The sequence below is a fragment of the Chaetodon trifascialis genome, chromosome 2 (assembly GCF_039877785.1).
Source record: "Chaetodon trifascialis isolate fChaTrf1 chromosome 2, fChaTrf1.hap1, whole genome shotgun sequence".
Classification (NCBI taxonomy): Eukaryota; Metazoa; Chordata; class Actinopteri; order Chaetodontiformes; family Chaetodontidae; genus Chaetodon; species Chaetodon trifascialis.
The window spans coordinates 24,177,928-24,195,560 of NC_092057.1; the positions used below are offsets into that span (position 1 = coordinate 24,177,928).

Genomic DNA, 17,633 nt, shown 5'->3' on the forward strand with positions numbered 1-17,633 from the left:
GCAAGTGCCCATCATTTACCCCACCCGCACATGTCCACAGACTGTCCCATCCCCGTGAGACACTGTGATTAAAGCGTTCATCACGTTTCTTTTGTCAAATTGTCCTGATAACATACGTCAGATCCGTCACGTCACATCACATCCGTTTCGTCATAAAAAGCGTGACCCCCTTCTGATACAAACATTGACCAGTTTTGTTTGACACTTTCTATAACTGCAGATGTAGAAATCAGTCCAGGCTGTCTTCTTAAAGCGCGTCTTTTCGGGTATGGACGGTCTGAAAGGACTGACCGGGGTCCTGACAGCAGCTGGGGCGGCTCCCTGTGCTCTGGGCTCCGGCTGCATGAAGAGCAACCGTGGCTGCTTCCCTCAAGACTACCGGGATGAGATCGTACAACTTGTTAAATTAGCGGGTCCAGTGGTAAGACTGATCTTGATGGAAGTGACGGGGCTGGGAACTAAGTTTTGCAGAGGATAGTATGGATTTCTTTAATACCAGTGATTCTACATAAGTAGTCTTTAATTCAGTTGTACTTGACTCCAAAGTTGTAAAAAAAAAAAAAAAGCTGGTAGCTGTGCATCATTCCGCACTAGTAATGCTTTGAGTTGTGTAGTTAAGTGGCTCAGAATGTCAGAATGTGACTTATGACATGAAACACGTGTTAAACAGCAGGTAACGTGTAGGCTCTGCCTGGATGCTGAAACAACAACATGTAGCTCCTCTCTGGCCTCTTATGCATGCACTGCGCACAATTTTAACTTAGTTAGAAATCCTAAAGCTAGTTTGTCACCTTGTTGAATAATAGAAGTGGCTGCCAGTCTTTAACCAGTTGAATGCCTCATGAAAATGTTACTGTTGCAGTGTTCCAAACTCTTAAGACAAAGGTTGGTAGTTTGTTCCTGTTTGATGTGGCCTGTTCCTGTCATCATCCATTCAGATGTTATACACACACACACACACACACACACACACACACACACACACACACACACACACACACACACACACACACACACACACACACCAGTGAGGACAAGACACTATTCTCAACATCACAGAAAAAGAGGATTCTATAGATTCATTCAAGTAAACACAATGAAAGTAGCTGAAAATTGGAGCTGACCTTGTCAACATATCTTAAACCAGAACTCCCCCAGTGTGCAAGGATAGCTGTGTCAGACAGGCTGTTGAAAGTGATGAACTAATGTCTTTGACCTCTGGGGATCCCTCAGAGCTTTAGGAAACTTGATCTAGACAGGAGGTTTTTTTTCCCCTAATAGACATGTGTATGCATGTAAAATACAGTGCACAGCACCTGAGCACATCGACCAGCTGCCTATTCTGACTTTTCAGAGGTCCAGATGTAGGATAGTATTGGAGTTTATTACATACATGTATGCAAATGAATCCAAGAAGGCCTCATTGCATCACACAATAACAAACCCGTATGACCTGCAGAGCAGTGAAGGTAGCAAAGTAATTATTTAAGCCTAAAGTGAACATTTCAGTCAGATGGACTTTAACCTGAAGCACAAATACACCAGTGCAGCTTTACCACAGGCAAACTAACATGTGACCGAAGGGAAGACTTCTGAATGCTGACTGTCCATTAAATGCGATCCGCTTCAGGCCTGCTCCAGGCTCTAGGCTTTTACACAGTTTGGTTTGAAGTTTCTTGTGTTTCAACTACTTTTTCAATACAAACAAGTTATGTTTTGTTTGTTTGTTTGTTTGTTTGTTTGTTTGTTTTGTGAATATTATTTCCAGGTCATTTCCCAGTTGATGGCCTTCATGATCAGTATTGTCAGCATGATGTTCTGTGGTCACTTGGGGAAAACAGAACTAGCAGGGGTATCTTTAGCAGCTGCGGTGAGGAGACCTGCATTTCTTTGTTTATCCCAGCCCGTTTGCTTTCTGTAAGCATTCTTGTTAATTGCTCGTGTTTTTGTCAATTGCAGGTGGTTAATGTCACTGGTATTTCCATTGGCACTGGTTTGTCAGCAGTTTGTGATACCCTCATATCTCAGGTAGTATCCTCACTAGAGGTTCTTACGCCTTAGAAGCAGCTCAACAATGAGCTTTTGTATCAAGTTTGTTTTCTTGGCCTTTTCACACCTTTGCTTAGTAGTGTGATCAGTGTTGTTTAACTCTACCTGTTTCATGCAGACGTATGGGAGCGGTAACTTGAAGCGTGTGGGAGTGATTCTCCAGAGGGGGATTCTGATTCTGCTGCTGGCCTGTTTCCCCTGCTGGGCCGTCCTCATCAACACTGAACCCCTTCTACTCGCTGTCAAACAGAGCCCAGAGGTCGCCAGGTCAGTCCCAATGAGAAGTAGTTTTGCTTAGAGGTGAAGTCTCCATAGGAAGAGAGCAGAGGGTGGAGGAGGATGGAGTCTGTGACTGCATTGTTAACAGCTAGATCAGAAACAATATTATGCCGTTATTGGCTTGTTTTCATCGCTTGTGGTGATGCTAGCTTACTGCATATATAGGAACTTGAGGGTTATACTACAAAGCAAGTTCGACATTTGCACTCTCAATGCCTCCCATTTATTTCCAACATGACAATTGCACATTATTGATTAAATGAATTAAACTTGAAACAGCATATTTAGACATTATACTCAATAGTTGCATTTAGGTCTGACGCTGTCCCCCAATGAATGATACATAGCAGTCACTTAAGATGCTGGCCAAATCAAAATGCAATTCATTTTATTGATTGAATATTATCTGTGGTAAGTACCAATAGACTAAAGTAGCATTTGTGCAGTTTTCTAATGTGTTCTTTTAGCTGCAATCCCATCAGTATAAAACAGACTTTGCAGCAAAGCAGGACGAAGCAAAAATACATAATCCAAATGAGGGCTACAACTGTTGATTAATCTGTTGATCATTTTCTCCATTTGTTTATTACTTGTTTGGTTCATAAAAGGGCTGCACGGTGGCGCAGCAGGTAGTGCGCGTGCCTCACAGCACGAAGGTTGCCGGTTCGATCCCCGGGTCAGACGGGGCCTCTCTGTGTGAAGTTTGCATGTTCCTCCCGTGCATGCGTGGGTTCTCTCCGGGTACTCCGGCTTCCTCCCACAGACCAAAAACATGCTCATTAGGTTAATTGATGACTCTAAATTGTCCGTAGGTGTGAGTGTGAATGGTTGTTTGTCCTTGCATGTGGCCCTGCATGCAAGGACATTTCGATCGGTATTTCCCAGACCCCAGAGGGACATGCTCAAATGTCTTGTTTTGTCACACAAAACAAGACATTTACTGTCAGTGAGGAGTAAAGAAACTAGAAAATGTCCACATTCAAGAAGCTGGAATCAGAAAATTTTGATCTTTTTTTTTTTCTTCCAAAATTACTCAAACCAATTGATTATCAATTTGGTGCAAATTCTTGTGAGCTAATGGAAGGAGTTCACCAGGAGACTTCAGATGTCTTATGCAGAAGTATTTATTTTAGGCTTGATGTATCAAGGAGAAACTGATGAGCAACACAATGTCCACAAGTGAACCAAGGTAGTGCCACACCAAATTCTGAACATGTCCTTTCTAGTGAGGTGTATTAATACCCTCAATGTTGCATGTTTTCCATTCTACTCCTTGAACTATTCCCTATTACAGATATTCTCTTCTTACCTTCTACATATGTGGTACTCTACTGGATAGTCAAAACTAAATAGCCCCTACCGTACTTACGTATGCCCTGACCTCCAGCCCTCTAACTGAGGACACTTTGACCTAATCCCTTATTAAAATGTTAACTCGAGCAATCCTCCTAGAATTGGACTGGTCTATGTCTCTACAGTGTATCTATAAGACCTTGGCTACCTCCGTAGTAAGAACGGGGGAGAGACTTCCTATCTGCTGTCTGCTAGAATGGTCTCTAAATATTATGTTAAAAAATTCCCTCACAATCAAAATAGTTGCAGATTTATTTAAATGTTGACAATTAATCAAAAAATTGTCGCAGCTTCAGTCCAAAGTGGTGGGCAGTTTCTGTGCCTGCATTATTGTTTTAGTGTACGTATGATATGCTCTGTAAAATTGTAAAAGTGTAAATATTACCTGAAGCAAATGGAACAAAAATGATTTATTGCATCACCAACTAGGACATGATGCAGTTTGCACCGCTGTAATTACACACCTTCTTCCAGTGATGTCACTAACGTATGGCTCAACAGGTTTAACATATTCCCTCAGCTGAGAATCTAGATCTCTCATAGATCTTCAGGAAAAGAATTGGTGAAAGGGTGGCACAGGTTAGCTGTACAGCATAAGTTACCATGGTGATCAAGCCAGGATAAAAGAGTCACCTTTGTGACACTGAAGACTCTGGCTTCAGACTCAACCTATGTCACTAACCCATTAGTCCCACTCCAGTACACCCCTCAGGGCTTATGTTGATTCCTATACTGTTTACCAATAGCTTCATATGTTACATATCCAAAACATATAGTCTTATGGTGAAATTCTACATGTTTTTCACATTCACATTGTTTGTCTTTCTTTCTGTCTGAAGCCTCTCCCAACTGTATGTGAAGATCTTCATGCCTGCTTTGCCAGTGAGTTCAGTGCCCTTTGTTCTTCATGTGTATCAAGGTACTAAGATATCTGTTCAGCTAATGGTGGTTTGATATCTAGAAAACCATCAGTGTATACAGTATGTCAAGGTGGAGAGTCATAGGCAGCAGGGTAAGGATTCAAATGCAGTCAATACACAACAGCAACAGCTGGGGAGTTAATTGCCGCGGAAAACATGCAAAAGCTGGCAGCAGGCAGGTAGACTGCATGATCATGATCCTTGTTAACCTGAAGGCATCCATCATGGTTTTCTGGCTTGTTGGAACATGTGTTGAACATGCTCCAGAACACAGGGGCTGCAGACATTGGGGTTGCAGCAGGGAGGACTGGACTGGGGGAGGAGCAAATGACTGATGAAATCTATTGAAGAAGTTCAGATCTTTCAGTCACTTTCAGTCCTCCGCAGGATGGGAGTTGGGTTCCCTGTAGCCAGGGGTGGTTTTAAGGCCCCGCCAGACTGTTCTGCTCCAACTGCTCCTCGATCTCCCTCCTGTAGTTGTTTTTTTCCCTCCCTGATCCTCCTCCTCAACTACCTGTGCACATTTTGTAATCCAGGGTTTCTAATTGGTATTCTAATTGGTATTCTCCTCAGAGAAGTTAATATAGTCTGTTAAAAAGTAATAATAATATAATAATATTCAGCAAATTGCTTCCCTGATATCTGCAGGTAGTATGTTCCAGAGCTTTGGGGTGTAATGGACAAAGGCTGCATCCCCAATTTTCTTTTCACCGTTGCTGGAAAACTCAAGCAGACCAACAGCAGATAATCGCAGTGTTCTTGATATAATAATGTAGCCTGGTCCTCGTCCATTAAGGGCTTTGTATCCAAAGAGGAGGACCTTAAAATCAATTCTGAATGTTACAGGAAGCCAGTGCAGAGCAGCTAAAACTGGACTCATTTGCTCTCTGCTCTTGGTTCTGATTAAGAGCTGAGCTGCAGAGTTTTCAATGAGTTAAAGTCTCTCAATTTTTTTTTTTTTTTCAGAAGGCCAGTAAATTGTGTCCAAAATGCACTGAAGTTAAAACAGTAAATGCATGTTTAAAGTACTAAAGGATTACACTAAGTTAGAGATCGAAAGTAAACTAGAGTAGAAAGCTAAACGGCGAGTGAGAGCAGCCCAACAGGCTGCCTTGTGCAGCAGAGTGTCTGTCCAGTACACTATAATCAAACCCTATGATCAACAGATTTATATTTCAACCATGTTTTTGTCAATTTCTACTTCACCATAACTCTCAAGTACAAATTTGTTCCTTTGCTGTGTCAAATTAACATTGTTGAAATTTTACCTGTGTCTGTCTTCTGCAGGCAGCTTTTATGTACCAGCTGCAGGGGAAGTATCTTCAAAATCAGGTGCAAGACTACTCATGTGAAACTGAACAATGACTAATGCACAGTTCTAGAGATCAACATTAAAACCAAACTTAAGTTGTGCTTTGGTTGACAGGGAATTATGTGGCCAGAGGTCATAACTGGAGGGATTGGAAATGTCTTCAATGTAATCATCAACTACATCTTCCTTTATCGTCTAGACCTGGGGGTCGCGTGAGTTTTTTATCATCATAATTTCAGCATGTGTTAGAGATGAATTATTTATTGATCAGTAAAAGTCAGTCTTTAGGTGTCTGGCACAAGTGTTATCAATGTGTTTTCATTTCTGCTAATAGCAGCTATAATAAATATGAAAAGGGTATCATTTTAGACATTTACCTCGTTCTAGCTGTCCAGCAATTGGACTCTCAGCTCTGACTGTGAACATGTTAACATTTGAAACATTAGCATGCTAAATTAGCATGAGCCTATTGCAGGACAGATACATAAAGCCACCTCTTTGAGGTATTTGTCCTGCACCTCCTCCACTGTCATTGGATGGCTTTGTAAAAAGTGGCAGTGATGAGTGCAGCATTTTACTCAAAGTTGAACATCCATCCATCCATCCATTGTCCATACCCGACTATCCCTTTTCGGGGTTGCAGGGGGGCTGGAGCCTATTCCGGCTGTCAACGGGCGAGAGGTGAGGTACGCCCTGAACCGGTCGCCAGCCGATTGCAGGGAAAGTTGAACATTTGTCTCTGCAACCAGGAACAATACCAAACTTGCGGTGGTCAGCACAGAGTAGATACTCACTACCTTGTCTCGTGGCTGGCATTTGTAGAATAGTGTACATTTGCTGTGCTCCCATTGAAAACAATCAAAAAAAATATGCTGGCCTCAGGAAAAAATATTTTGGTGGACACCTGTGCTTTGCAAAATTTCACTGTTCTTGCCCCTGGAGTGGTAAGGATATAAGAATAGCAAAGTCACAGGAGCTGCTATAGACTTTTAAAGCCCCTGAAGAATTTAGCTTTGAGTTTTCAAGGCCTGTAACCTTTAATTGTCATTGATGATGGCATTGCTTCAGTGGTAGAATTGGGAGGCCTGTATCGTTGTGTTGTATTGGAGTGAGAAACAGTGCAAACAAAAATGATTATAGGAATCAGCACCTGTGTGAAACTCTGTTAACTATTATTGTTACTTATATTATTGTTTATATATATATATATATGTGTGTGTGTGTGTGTGTGTGTGTGTGTATTATTATTATTATTATTTCATTTAGGTATTTTTTATTCCAGAGTTGATGAAATGGATTAAAATGTAAACAGGTTTCTATTTTTCTTATCAATTATTGTAATATATTACATATTATTATATTATTTGGTAACAATCTGAATAACCATGTAAAATATATATGAAGTATATTTTACTGTAATAGCAGCATACTAACATCTGTCAGCCAAATGTGGATATTTCTCAACAAATTGAAAGTTATTTCTACTTTTTTTTTCTCTCTCTCTCTCTCTTCTCTAAAACCTGCTGCTTCTCCATGATGTTACTGAAGTGGATCTGCTGCAGCCAATGCTATCTCACAGTATTTGCTGGCTTTCTTCCTGTACCTTTACATCTGCTGGAGGGGTCTGCACAAAGCCACATGGGGAGGTCAGTTCTATTTCACTTTTGTTGAGTTTGATGTGAAAAATGTTTGCGATTGTCATCATTCTAGTCTCTGGACAATTATTATGTCCAATATTTTCATCCTGTTCTGTCATCCATGTCTGTTAAAGCACAGTAATTGATTATCTTTTATGTTTAGAATCTATAATGACACACCTTTGACCCACAGGTTGGTCACTCGACTGTCTGCAGGAGTGGGGTCCCTTCATCAAACTTGCCCTCCCCAGCATGCTCATGATTTGTCTATCATGGTGGATATTTGAAGTCGGAGGTTTCCTCGCCGGTGTGATAAGTGAGGTTGAGCTGGGAGCTCAGTCCATAGCATACCAGCTGTGCATTATAGCTTACATGGTAACTCCTCATGTATTTAAAGGTGCTCGTAGTGTGTTGGTGATGACTTCCATGAAATGATCATTTAGGAAAGGGAGCTTTTGTTATCTGTTTGTACACATCAGTAAATCTGATTCTGTTTTCTTTGCAGTAATTTAATAATCATGAAAAGGTGAGAGGCAAATATTCATGCCATATACATATTAAATTTAATGCTACAGCACAGAAAAAGGAACTAGAGTAAATAATAATTTCAGTTTTGGCAGAACAGAAGATGAACAGGGTTTCAGTTCTTGTATTGCACTTTGTAGAGATGGCACATTTGTGTATAGGTGTTTTTGCAGGTGTTTCTGAGCCCCATCCTCCTCTTCCCAAAGGAGATTAGGAGATCAATACCACCCTCATGTCTGTACGAAAAGAACAAATATACACTGCAACCAGCCAAGAAATAGTCCTATACATAACCCCCCCTGTACAACCACAGTGTTTTTACTCTTTGGGTTTGGCCTTTTAATTTCCATACAGTGGTGCCATTCCTCTCATCTAATTCTCAACAACAAAACAAATATTCCTTTATAAGGTATTTCTTTCAAATATGTATTTATACACTAAATCCTCTGTGTCATTCATTGATTTTACTCCATAGGTCCCTCTCGGATTTTCTGCTGCTGCCAGTGTACGGGTTGGGAGTGCTCTTGGTGCAGGAAACACAGAGCAGGCCAAGCTGTCTTGCAAAGTCCCCATAGTTTGTGCATGTAAGAGCCAATGTATACAGCACATGTACTAGAACTGCAGAAAGTCATTCAAATAATGACAACACAACATTTCACTTGGGAAGTGGGTGTGGTAGTGATATAATAACTACTATATTGTACTGAGAGTATCTTTGATACATTAGTCTGTCACATAAACACATCTTGTGCTCACTGTCCCTCTTGGCAAATTCAGCATGTTCTAAGAAATCTTTCACTATTTAGCTTCATTAACAATCAGTGTTGTTTTTTGTTTCTTTGCTCCAACACAGTCATCGTTGCGTGTTTTGTTGGAGGCAGTCTCATCATTGCCAGAAATGTCATTGGATACATGTTTACCTCAGAGCCGTAAGTAAAGTCTTAGACGCAATATCCTTCACTTTGATAACTGTGATTGTATAATGAGCCTCAGTAATGTTTAACAACTGGAGTTTGTTATTGTTGACGCTGATGCTTTAACGCTGCTGGTCAAACCAAGATCTGTATTGTGGATGACTATTGTGACGACTGTCTCACTAAATCTCTGGTCGCTGAGCAGCTGAATAGGGGAAATTGCCGGACGCGCTTCGTTCAAAGAGTAGCCAGATCCAAGTTTCAAGCAAGGGTTTCTTTATTCCATATCAAAAATTCATCTTCAAGTTTCAGACGTTAAAACAGGTGGTCCACAAGCATCATCACAATATTAAAAGGGTATGACAAACACGAATGCAAGGCAAAAGCAAGAGCACAAAGCACAAGGCGTAAGCGGTCAGCAAAAGTAGGTTTTCCTCCCTCACCCACTCACTACCAACTCACCTAAGACCGTGAAGCTGATATTACGAATCCTTACCGCCACCAACACCACGTGACCCAATCACTGAGCGTCATTATATAGGTGCACCACAGTTCAACGCCTAGCTCCTACATTCCAGCCCCTAATTTTTACGACACACAATAGTAATAATTCCATATTCAACACCATAATCCAGAAGACGCAACACACGACACGACATATTAATAAGACAATATACAATACTATTTAAAAAGGGTCCATCAAAATTCACTGCTCTTCTTTCCTTTTCTTTTCTCCCACCCCATTGTCACTCATAGGCCAGAGGTTACTAGCACTTAGCCTAGATGACTCAGTCTGTGACCCATATCTGGTCACATTGTCAGTCATAGGCCAGAGGTTACTAGCACTTATCCTAGATAGCAAGTCAGTCTGTGACCCATGTCTGGTCACGTTGTCCTATCACATCAAACACATCACGTTCAAGTTGGATCAAAGAGGTTGTCAAAGGTCAGAAGCCTTCTGAAGAAGACATAACTTTGTGACACGCCAGCATACGTGGTTGGTTGGGTCTTAATCCAGGCCTGACGTACAAGCCCTTTCCTGTCAGGAACAGCTGCTGTGACTCTGCCAATGATCCAAGAACCATGAGGCGCAGAGTCATCCACTATAAGGACAATCTGATGGAATGATTCAACCGCTCCCATGCTCCCTCCTACCATCCAGTTGAAGATCCATCTAACTCCCTTCAAAGATAACGCACCAGTGATTTTCTTCTGAATTGGTGCCATTGTACCTGTACCTTGAACCTGGCCTCGTCACGCAATGAAACGGCGTAAAGCATTGATGAAAGAGTCAGTGTCAAGGGATGTGGCAACTTCAATATGTACAGCTCTTATCACCAGAAATGTGAAAATGACTCCATATCGCTTCACAAGACTTCTCCCACGCTTAACCTCAAATGGACCAAAATAGTCCACTCCCACGAAGCTAAAGGGAGGTTTATCAGGGGTCACTCTGCTTTCGGGCAAGTCAGCCATCTGCTGCTGACCCACAGCTCCATGAAGCCGTCTGCAGACCACACACCTTGCCACAATCTTCCACAACCTTGCCTTGAGAGAATGTGGTTCTGGCCAACATGACCCACTTCTTTATGGATGTGCTGTAACACAAGTTCAGAAATGTGAAGGTCTTTAACAATTATGGCAGGGTGCTTGGATTCTTCAGACATAACAGCCCTGCTGAGACGTCCACCAACTCGCAGCACATCATCCACTAGGACAGGATTCTACTTATATATGTGGCTCCTTCGCCTCACACTCTCTCCCCTTTGGAGACAAGCGATTTCCTCAGCATACCCTTTTCTCTGACAGCACTTGATTATTTCCATTTCAGCATCTCTAATCTCTCCCGCTGAAAGAATCCCACAGGAGGACTCAACACTGTGATGAGCTCCCTCACACTGAGTGACATCAGATGCAGACGGAGCGGATGCCTTGTTCTTTCTGTGTTGCAAGAGCAATGTCTTGAATGTCAGGATCCAGCCCATCACCCTATTGAGGTGGGTCCAAGAAGAGGCATGATTCCCTTGGTAGGATGGTAAACCCCATGGAGCGGGATATACCAAACCTTACCATTGTCACGTTCTAGACCTGGGATTGGCACTCTTTGTGCATATCCTCTGGATATGAGATCGTTCATAAAAGCAGTGTAATCTCTATGGAAGTCTGTGTGTCTGCCAAACCTTCTCCTCAAGCTTAAAGTAAGTTGTTCTGCAATTGCACGGTTGTCGGGCATTCTTATTTCTCTCTCTTTCAAAGGCAAGGCAATGCTGTAGTGCCCATCACTCAGGGACACAGTCTCACTAGCCAACTCCAAGAACTTGGAATCTTCTCTTGATAGCCCTGGCTGCTCATCGTGGGAATTCTCAGGGAAGTCCATCTTGAATTGCTGTTTCCAGAGCTCATCAAGCATAACAACAGAAATTCTCTTTCTGTTAGCAGTGACTGTTGACGGATACCCTGGCCCTTTACAGCATTCTCTGTCAAGTGGCACATTCACAGTACAACCAAAGACAGTCTTAATAGCAAAGGGTCCCTCATCCACACTCCGGATAACTTCCAACGGTTCCAAGGCTCTGGGCATGTTCATGCCAAACAAAAGTTCCACTTGTGCATCTATCTTGGCAGGTGAACATGCTTTAGGTGTGGCCAGTCCTCCAGGTCCTGCTGTGTTGGGATGTGGCACATGTTGAGAGGCATTCTATGCTGAGTGAAGAGATCAGGCATGTCATAATAGACATCACTGACCAATCCAGCTACTTCCAGGTCAGGCACAAAGAAATTGTCCACCATTTTCTCCTGTCCCATGGTGCGCAGGAGAATCTTGGTCTTTCTCCCAGCAAGATTCAGTCTGTCCATGAGACCCACAGTACAAAAGGACGCTGAACTCCCCTGACCCAAGAAGGCATATGTTTCCACTGTTCCCTGACCCTTCTTTGATTTCACTTTGACCAGTACAATAGCGAGTTTACAATCTTGTCCACCGGCCCCAGTAAGGCCGGACTGGACTGTAACAGGATTGCCATCTGCCTCAGTGCTGGGTTTGAACTCGTTCTTCTCCTTGTGGTGGATATGGAGAATGCTTGGGTGTCTGGAACCACAGAGTTTACATGATAGGCGTTCTTTACTGACATACCCAGTGCACAAACAGCCAAAGCAGATGCCATTCCTTTTAAAAAATGAAATCTTCTCATTATGAGGTTTCTATTTCTCATTATGAGCACAGTGTGTCACGGCCCAGATAGCACTGGTCTGTCTTTACAGTATTTTGTATTGAAAAGTAATGCCGTCCTTTTTCCCCATTCTCCCACTGTTTCTGCCACTGAGCTGTTATGTCATCCCTGATGATAGAGCGACATTCGGATAACCCGATGCCCACAGTCAACTCCACATCCTTAATGCCCTTTTAGCCGCCATATCTGCCATCTCATTACCCTCCACCCCAACATGGGCAGGCACCCACAGAAAACCTATCATGCCTCCGGCCTGCTCAATTCTGTACAACAGAGTGAGGAGCTCCACCACCAGGTCTGGTCTGGCCCCCAGATTGTTATCCCTCAAAGTCATTAGGACTGAGGCTGAGTTCGAGCATATGACTGCCCTCCTCATCCTGACCTCCTCCACCCACTGTAAAGCCCATATTATGGCAGTTAACTCTGTTGTATAGACAGTCACTTGAGCTTAACAGTTTTTGAAAAAGGCAAAACCTGATTTTCTTGTTTTATCCGAATGTCTGTATAAATCTGGAGATAATGCTCCCAGTTGCTTTTAAGTCTGTCCCTTACCAAATCTGAGCCTACAGCACTTCCCTGCATTTTTATGGTTTCTGGTATACTAAAATCTATTTCTGGTGTCAGAAGGAGCCATGGGGGTACAGCTGGCCAGAGAACTTGAGGTGCCACCCCTACCTTTTCCAATTCCAGCTTCTCCACTCGTTTACACATATTAAAAATGAGACTTTTTTTAGACTTTTTCCCCACCCCCCACTCCCAGGTAACATCAAGTACAGATTTTGCTGGGTGCTCTCCTTGATGCACCTGCAGCTTAACAACATACTGCATCGCCAGTTTAGCCCGCCGAATTCCCAGAGGTGTTTCACCCATTTCAACAAGCAAAGCTGGGATTGGTGTTGTTTGGAGTGCCTCGCAATATATTCTGAGTGCCTTTGCCTGAATTACATCCAACCGTTTTAAATTTGACTCTGCTGCTGTTCCAAAGCACACACAACCATAGTCTAGTCTTGACCTTATAATGGCCCTGTAAATCATTAACTGAGTATCCCTGCCAGCACCCCATGAGCTTCACGACAGAGAACGCATTACATTCACCACTTTCTCACATTTATTCGCAATGTTATCAATATGCTTTTTCAATGTTAACTTTTCATCAAAATAAACACCCCAAAATTGAAATTCTTTCACCTTCTCAATAGCTTGTCCATACATAAATAAACCCTGAGATTCAGTTTTGTTTTGTTTTTTTTACCAAAAACCACATACATAGTTTTTTCCACTAACACTTGCTCTCTTAAGGATCTCATAACTTATGCCATCCTTACCAGGGGCTGTTCTCCTCCCTTTTTTAATAGCTCTATGCAATTCTTCCAATGAAAAATAAAGATTGTAACTGTCACTGTTATCTTCATTTACCTCAATTTTGTACATGTGTCGTCTAAGTGTCTCATTTCTTTTCCTTACACCTTCCTCACCAAGGTTAACCCCACTATGAACAGACTTAAATTTAGCTTAACACAAATTTGCTTTTTCTGAATCATTTGTCCAAACCTTGCCCTCTTCCTCTAACACTGGCATGTTGTTTTTCCTTAAAATTCCTGACATATGGTGCACTGCCCGCCACATCTCACCCACTGTTGTTTCTACCTGTTAAGCAGATGGCAAACTTTCATGGCACTCAATCGCAGGGCTTCATATTTACAGAACACAAGTATATTTCCATTCGACAACCTTTTCACATTCAGTACACTCCCCATTTTATTTTTTTAGTTCCTCCGACAGGCTGAGAAGGTTTAAGGCCTTGTCACTCTTATCCTTAAACTTGATAATAATCTTAAACCCACTCTCCTCTTTAAACTTTGTCATTTTCCTCATCTCCTGAGCCCGCTCGCTATCACTCCCATTCTCTGTCTGCCTCGTTTCTTTGTACTTTGTTGGCTCCCACCCCCCCAACTCCCTCCCGAAGCCATAGCGGACCCCTTTCAGGGGAGCTTGGTAGTCAAGTCCAATAGTCCGTTACCCAAACCTTGCAAATATAAAGAAAACAGAACCAAACTTAACTGTCGTTGCTCTCCACTCTACCCCTCGCCGGCTGGAACAGTCTCGACTCCTTTTCAGCCTGTACTCATTTGTAGCAACTTAAGCCTGTGTTTACTCTCAGCTCCAACCTATGTACCAACTCACTTAAGACCGTGAACAGCTGATATTACAAATCTTTACCGCCACCAACATCATGTGATCCAATCACCTAGCGTCATTACGTAGGTGCACCACAGCTCAACCTACACCTACAGTATCTCCTACAATGACAATGTCGTACTCACGTGCAGTTTAAGTTTAAGCAATTTCTTAGTGTCTCCATAATATTCATCAGTTGGCAAGAAGTAATTTATAAGCAGTTCCCTCACTAAAATAAAAAAAATTGTCTGTATATTTTTGTATCTAACTAGAATCCCTGTTGGCATCTTTTTTAGTGACATTATTCAGAGAGTGGCTGATGTGATGCTCATATTCGGTTTCATGCATATTGGTGATGCTACTGCGGTGAGAAACAATGAACTTCATACCTGTCTGCCATATGGTCCATTTTATACAAACTGGAATAAAATGGGATTTGACCAAATGTGTGTTGGATATTGCCAGGGTGTGGCTGCAGGAGTTCTCAGAGGAGCAGGAAAACAGCTGATTGGTGCTCTCTGTAATCTAGTAGGGCTCTACTTCGTAGGCTTCCCCATTGGTGTGTCCCTGATGTTTGCCACACACATTGGGATTGTAGGTAAAATTGCTAACATGCATTACCACGTCTTGTGCATCCTAGTTGTCAACTGACCTTCAGAAAAGCCACTTAAACTCTTCTCCCCTCTCTGTGTAGGACTATGGACAGGACTGAGCATCGGTGTGCTACTGCAGGTGATTGTTTTTATCACAGTGCTGGTCAAACTTGATTGGAAAAAGACTGCTGAAGAGGTGGGTAATGACACTGCTTTGTATTAAGATGTATCTGAATTTAAAACACACTCTCAGCACTGTTCATAATGTTCCTGATCAGGCTCTTGTGAGAGCAGGGGTCCAGAAGGCAGAAGACAAAGAGATGGTTGAGTTGGAACACACCGGTGAGTTCAGACACCGCCTTCACTTTCTACACACACTGTAATTACATGAAACACCCCTGCTTTGAGTCTTGTGTGACAGTTTTGTGTTAATATTAGACATTCCTTCTCCAACTCCGCCTCATATCTCTAGACTCAAATCAGTGCCAGGCCCAGGTCACTACCGCTCTGTACAGCTCTCTCAGTGCTGAGGAGGATGACGCTGACCTGGAGATGCATGATTCAGGCCACAGTGCACTATTGCTCACTGCCACTACATTGGGAGATGTTCTGTCAGTAAAGCAGCTGGTTTTATGGCGTGGCCTGTCATTGCTCATCATGATCTTCATCCTCATCGCTGGAATTGTAACCAACAACTTACTGGTTAAAATGTTCAAATGACTCACCGAGCTCAAAAATTATTTTTAATCATTGAGTGTCAAAGGGCTGCTCATACATGTGTTCCAGGCACTCAGCCTTATGTATGTCTTGTGATGAGTCAAAGAGCCAAAGAGAATCAAATACTTTATTTTTCTCAGCAAGTAAAACCAGGGATCAAATGCAAGCAATACAGCATGGAGTGCACTGCTGCTCTGGATACTGGATGTGTAAGTTACATCAGTCATAGTTTTGCCATCATGTCAGCATTAAGAACTTGATAAGTTTATGTAGTACAGTGTATCAGTTGTTCCTGTGAGTTTGTTGCTAAGTGCTGTTTTATTGTACAATCTGTTCATTTTGCTTTAAGTTCAGTTCAGATCAGTCTGCTTTAAAAGAGAACTCCATCGATTTTGCACTGAACTCCTACATTGTCACACTCACCATATACAGGTCACTAGCCTCAAGTCTGGTAAACTCACTTGAGGGAGTTTATCAGATTTCATGCAGCTCGGATTCAAAGATGTTTACATTTTAGGATTCATATTTTTTAGATGTTTTCACTCTTTAGTTGTGGAGTGAGTGTATAGTATTGAGATTCACCTTGTAGTATGAATCATTGCAAATCAGATTGAAATGTGAGAAGTTCCTCAGGGTTCAGTCCTTCGACCACTTTTATTCAGTGTGTACATGTTCCACTTGACTCAAATTTAGGAAAACAGTAGCAACTTTCTTTATCATAGTTATTCCAATGACCCAAAATGTTCTTACCTGTGCTGAAATAATAGGTTTTGGTTTCAAAGAAGAATGCCTGAAGGCAGTGCTCATCTTAACTTTCTGTCACTGAAAATGAAGCGTATCAGAAAACCATGGCACAGTTGTGGATTCAGGCCCTCTGGTCAGTGGATTGACTTCAGGGTTAAATATAGGCAAGTTGCGTTTACCTGGCAGCACATATCAGAGACACCATAAAGTGATAAACATGTTTGCTGTTGCTTTTAAGTAAACAACATTTTTACTGCTGTTTGTTTTATTATTGATGTATATTGAAAAGCACTTTGAATTATCATGTCTGTATATGTATGATGACAAAGATGTTTTGTTTTGTTTTGTTTTGTTTTGTTTTGTTTTGTTTTGTTTTGTTTTTTAGTAATCATTAGATTCTGCAGTAGGTAATTTGTGGTTTTACTGGGCAGCTATTAGGTGTCAGCAAATGTAACTGTGAATATGAGCAAAGCATTTCAGCTGGGACACCTTCAGCTCTGAGCTTCTCTGCCAAAAATTTTGAGCTAGATAGAAATCTGTTTCATGAATAAGGCTTAGATGTCAGGCTTATTATGTAAAGCCTGGCTTGACTAAGCCTAATAAGCAAGTTTAAGGTGTTCTGTAAAGTCAGCTAAAGTTCCCCCCAGAGATCAGCTTAGACTTTCACACAAGTAGAGATGACCTCTGTGCCACTTAACTCACCTGTTGTTGTTTGTTTCCATGGCTTCTTTGCATTTCTTCTTTGGCTCAAGTCCAGTGTGCGAGTGTGATTCTTTTTCTGTCTGTCATAGCTGTTGAAAATGAATCTACATGAGCAAGATGTGAGACATTAATTCTGAGGTGTGATGTAAGAAGGGCCCAAGACAGGTTATGTATTATAATGAGAATTTTCAAGCAATTTAAAATCTGGCAGTTGGATTATGCTCCTTGACCTGTGCAAGTGACCTAACAGTCTCCATGTGGTCGAAATACTGTGCAAATGTATTCAGATTGGTGCCTGTGTTGTCTTTCTAAATTAAGTATTTTTGGATGTCTATGGATTTTTTCATTTCATTTACATTTAAAGTGGTGAACATCTCTATGAGTTTTCTTTTTTAACTTGGTCATGTATCTAATATTTACAAATGCCATTGGTATTTAATGCTAGGGCTAAAGTCTATTTATATGTAATAGTACAAGAGA

The 17,633-nt window shown here is 41.8% G+C and overlaps 1 protein-coding gene across 1 annotated transcript; it reads left to right on the plus strand.

Annotated features, from left to right (window-relative positions):
- The first annotated feature begins 177 nt into the window (after positions 1-177).
- Positions 178-17,491, plus strand: LOC139344293 (multidrug and toxin extrusion protein 1-like). The gene is made up of 16 exons (XM_070982344.1): positions 178-421; positions 1,769-1,870; positions 1,960-2,028; positions 2,168-2,316; positions 4,521-4,563; positions 5,889-5,933; positions 6,028-6,125; positions 7,462-7,559; positions 7,744-7,925; positions 8,551-8,659; positions 8,929-9,004; positions 14,694-14,763; positions 14,863-14,995; positions 15,092-15,186; positions 15,269-15,332; positions 15,463-17,491. Exons 1-16 carry the CDS (start codon positions 269-271, stop codon positions 15,708-15,710), a joined length of 1,734 nt encoding a protein of 577 aa, XP_070838445.1. The 5' UTR covers positions 178-268; the 3' UTR covers positions 15,711-17,491.
- Positions 17,492-17,633: the final 142 nt, after the last annotated feature.

What these genes read in the sequence shown, in the direction of transcription:
- LOC139344293 (XM_070982344.1), top strand. Translation starts at nt 269, where the DNA reads ATGGACGGTCTGAAAGGACTGACCGGGGTCCTGACAGCAGCTGGGGCG. An exon ending in TTAAATTAGCGGGTCCAGTG is followed by an intron (nt 422 to 1,768) that starts GTAAGACTGATC and finishes TATTATTTCCAG; the next exon opens with GTCATTTCCCAGTTGATGGC. An exon ending in GGGTATCTTTAGCAGCTGCG is followed by an intron (nt 1,871 to 1,959) that starts GTGAGGAGACCT and finishes TGTCAATTGCAG; the next exon opens with GTGGTTAATGTCACTGGTAT.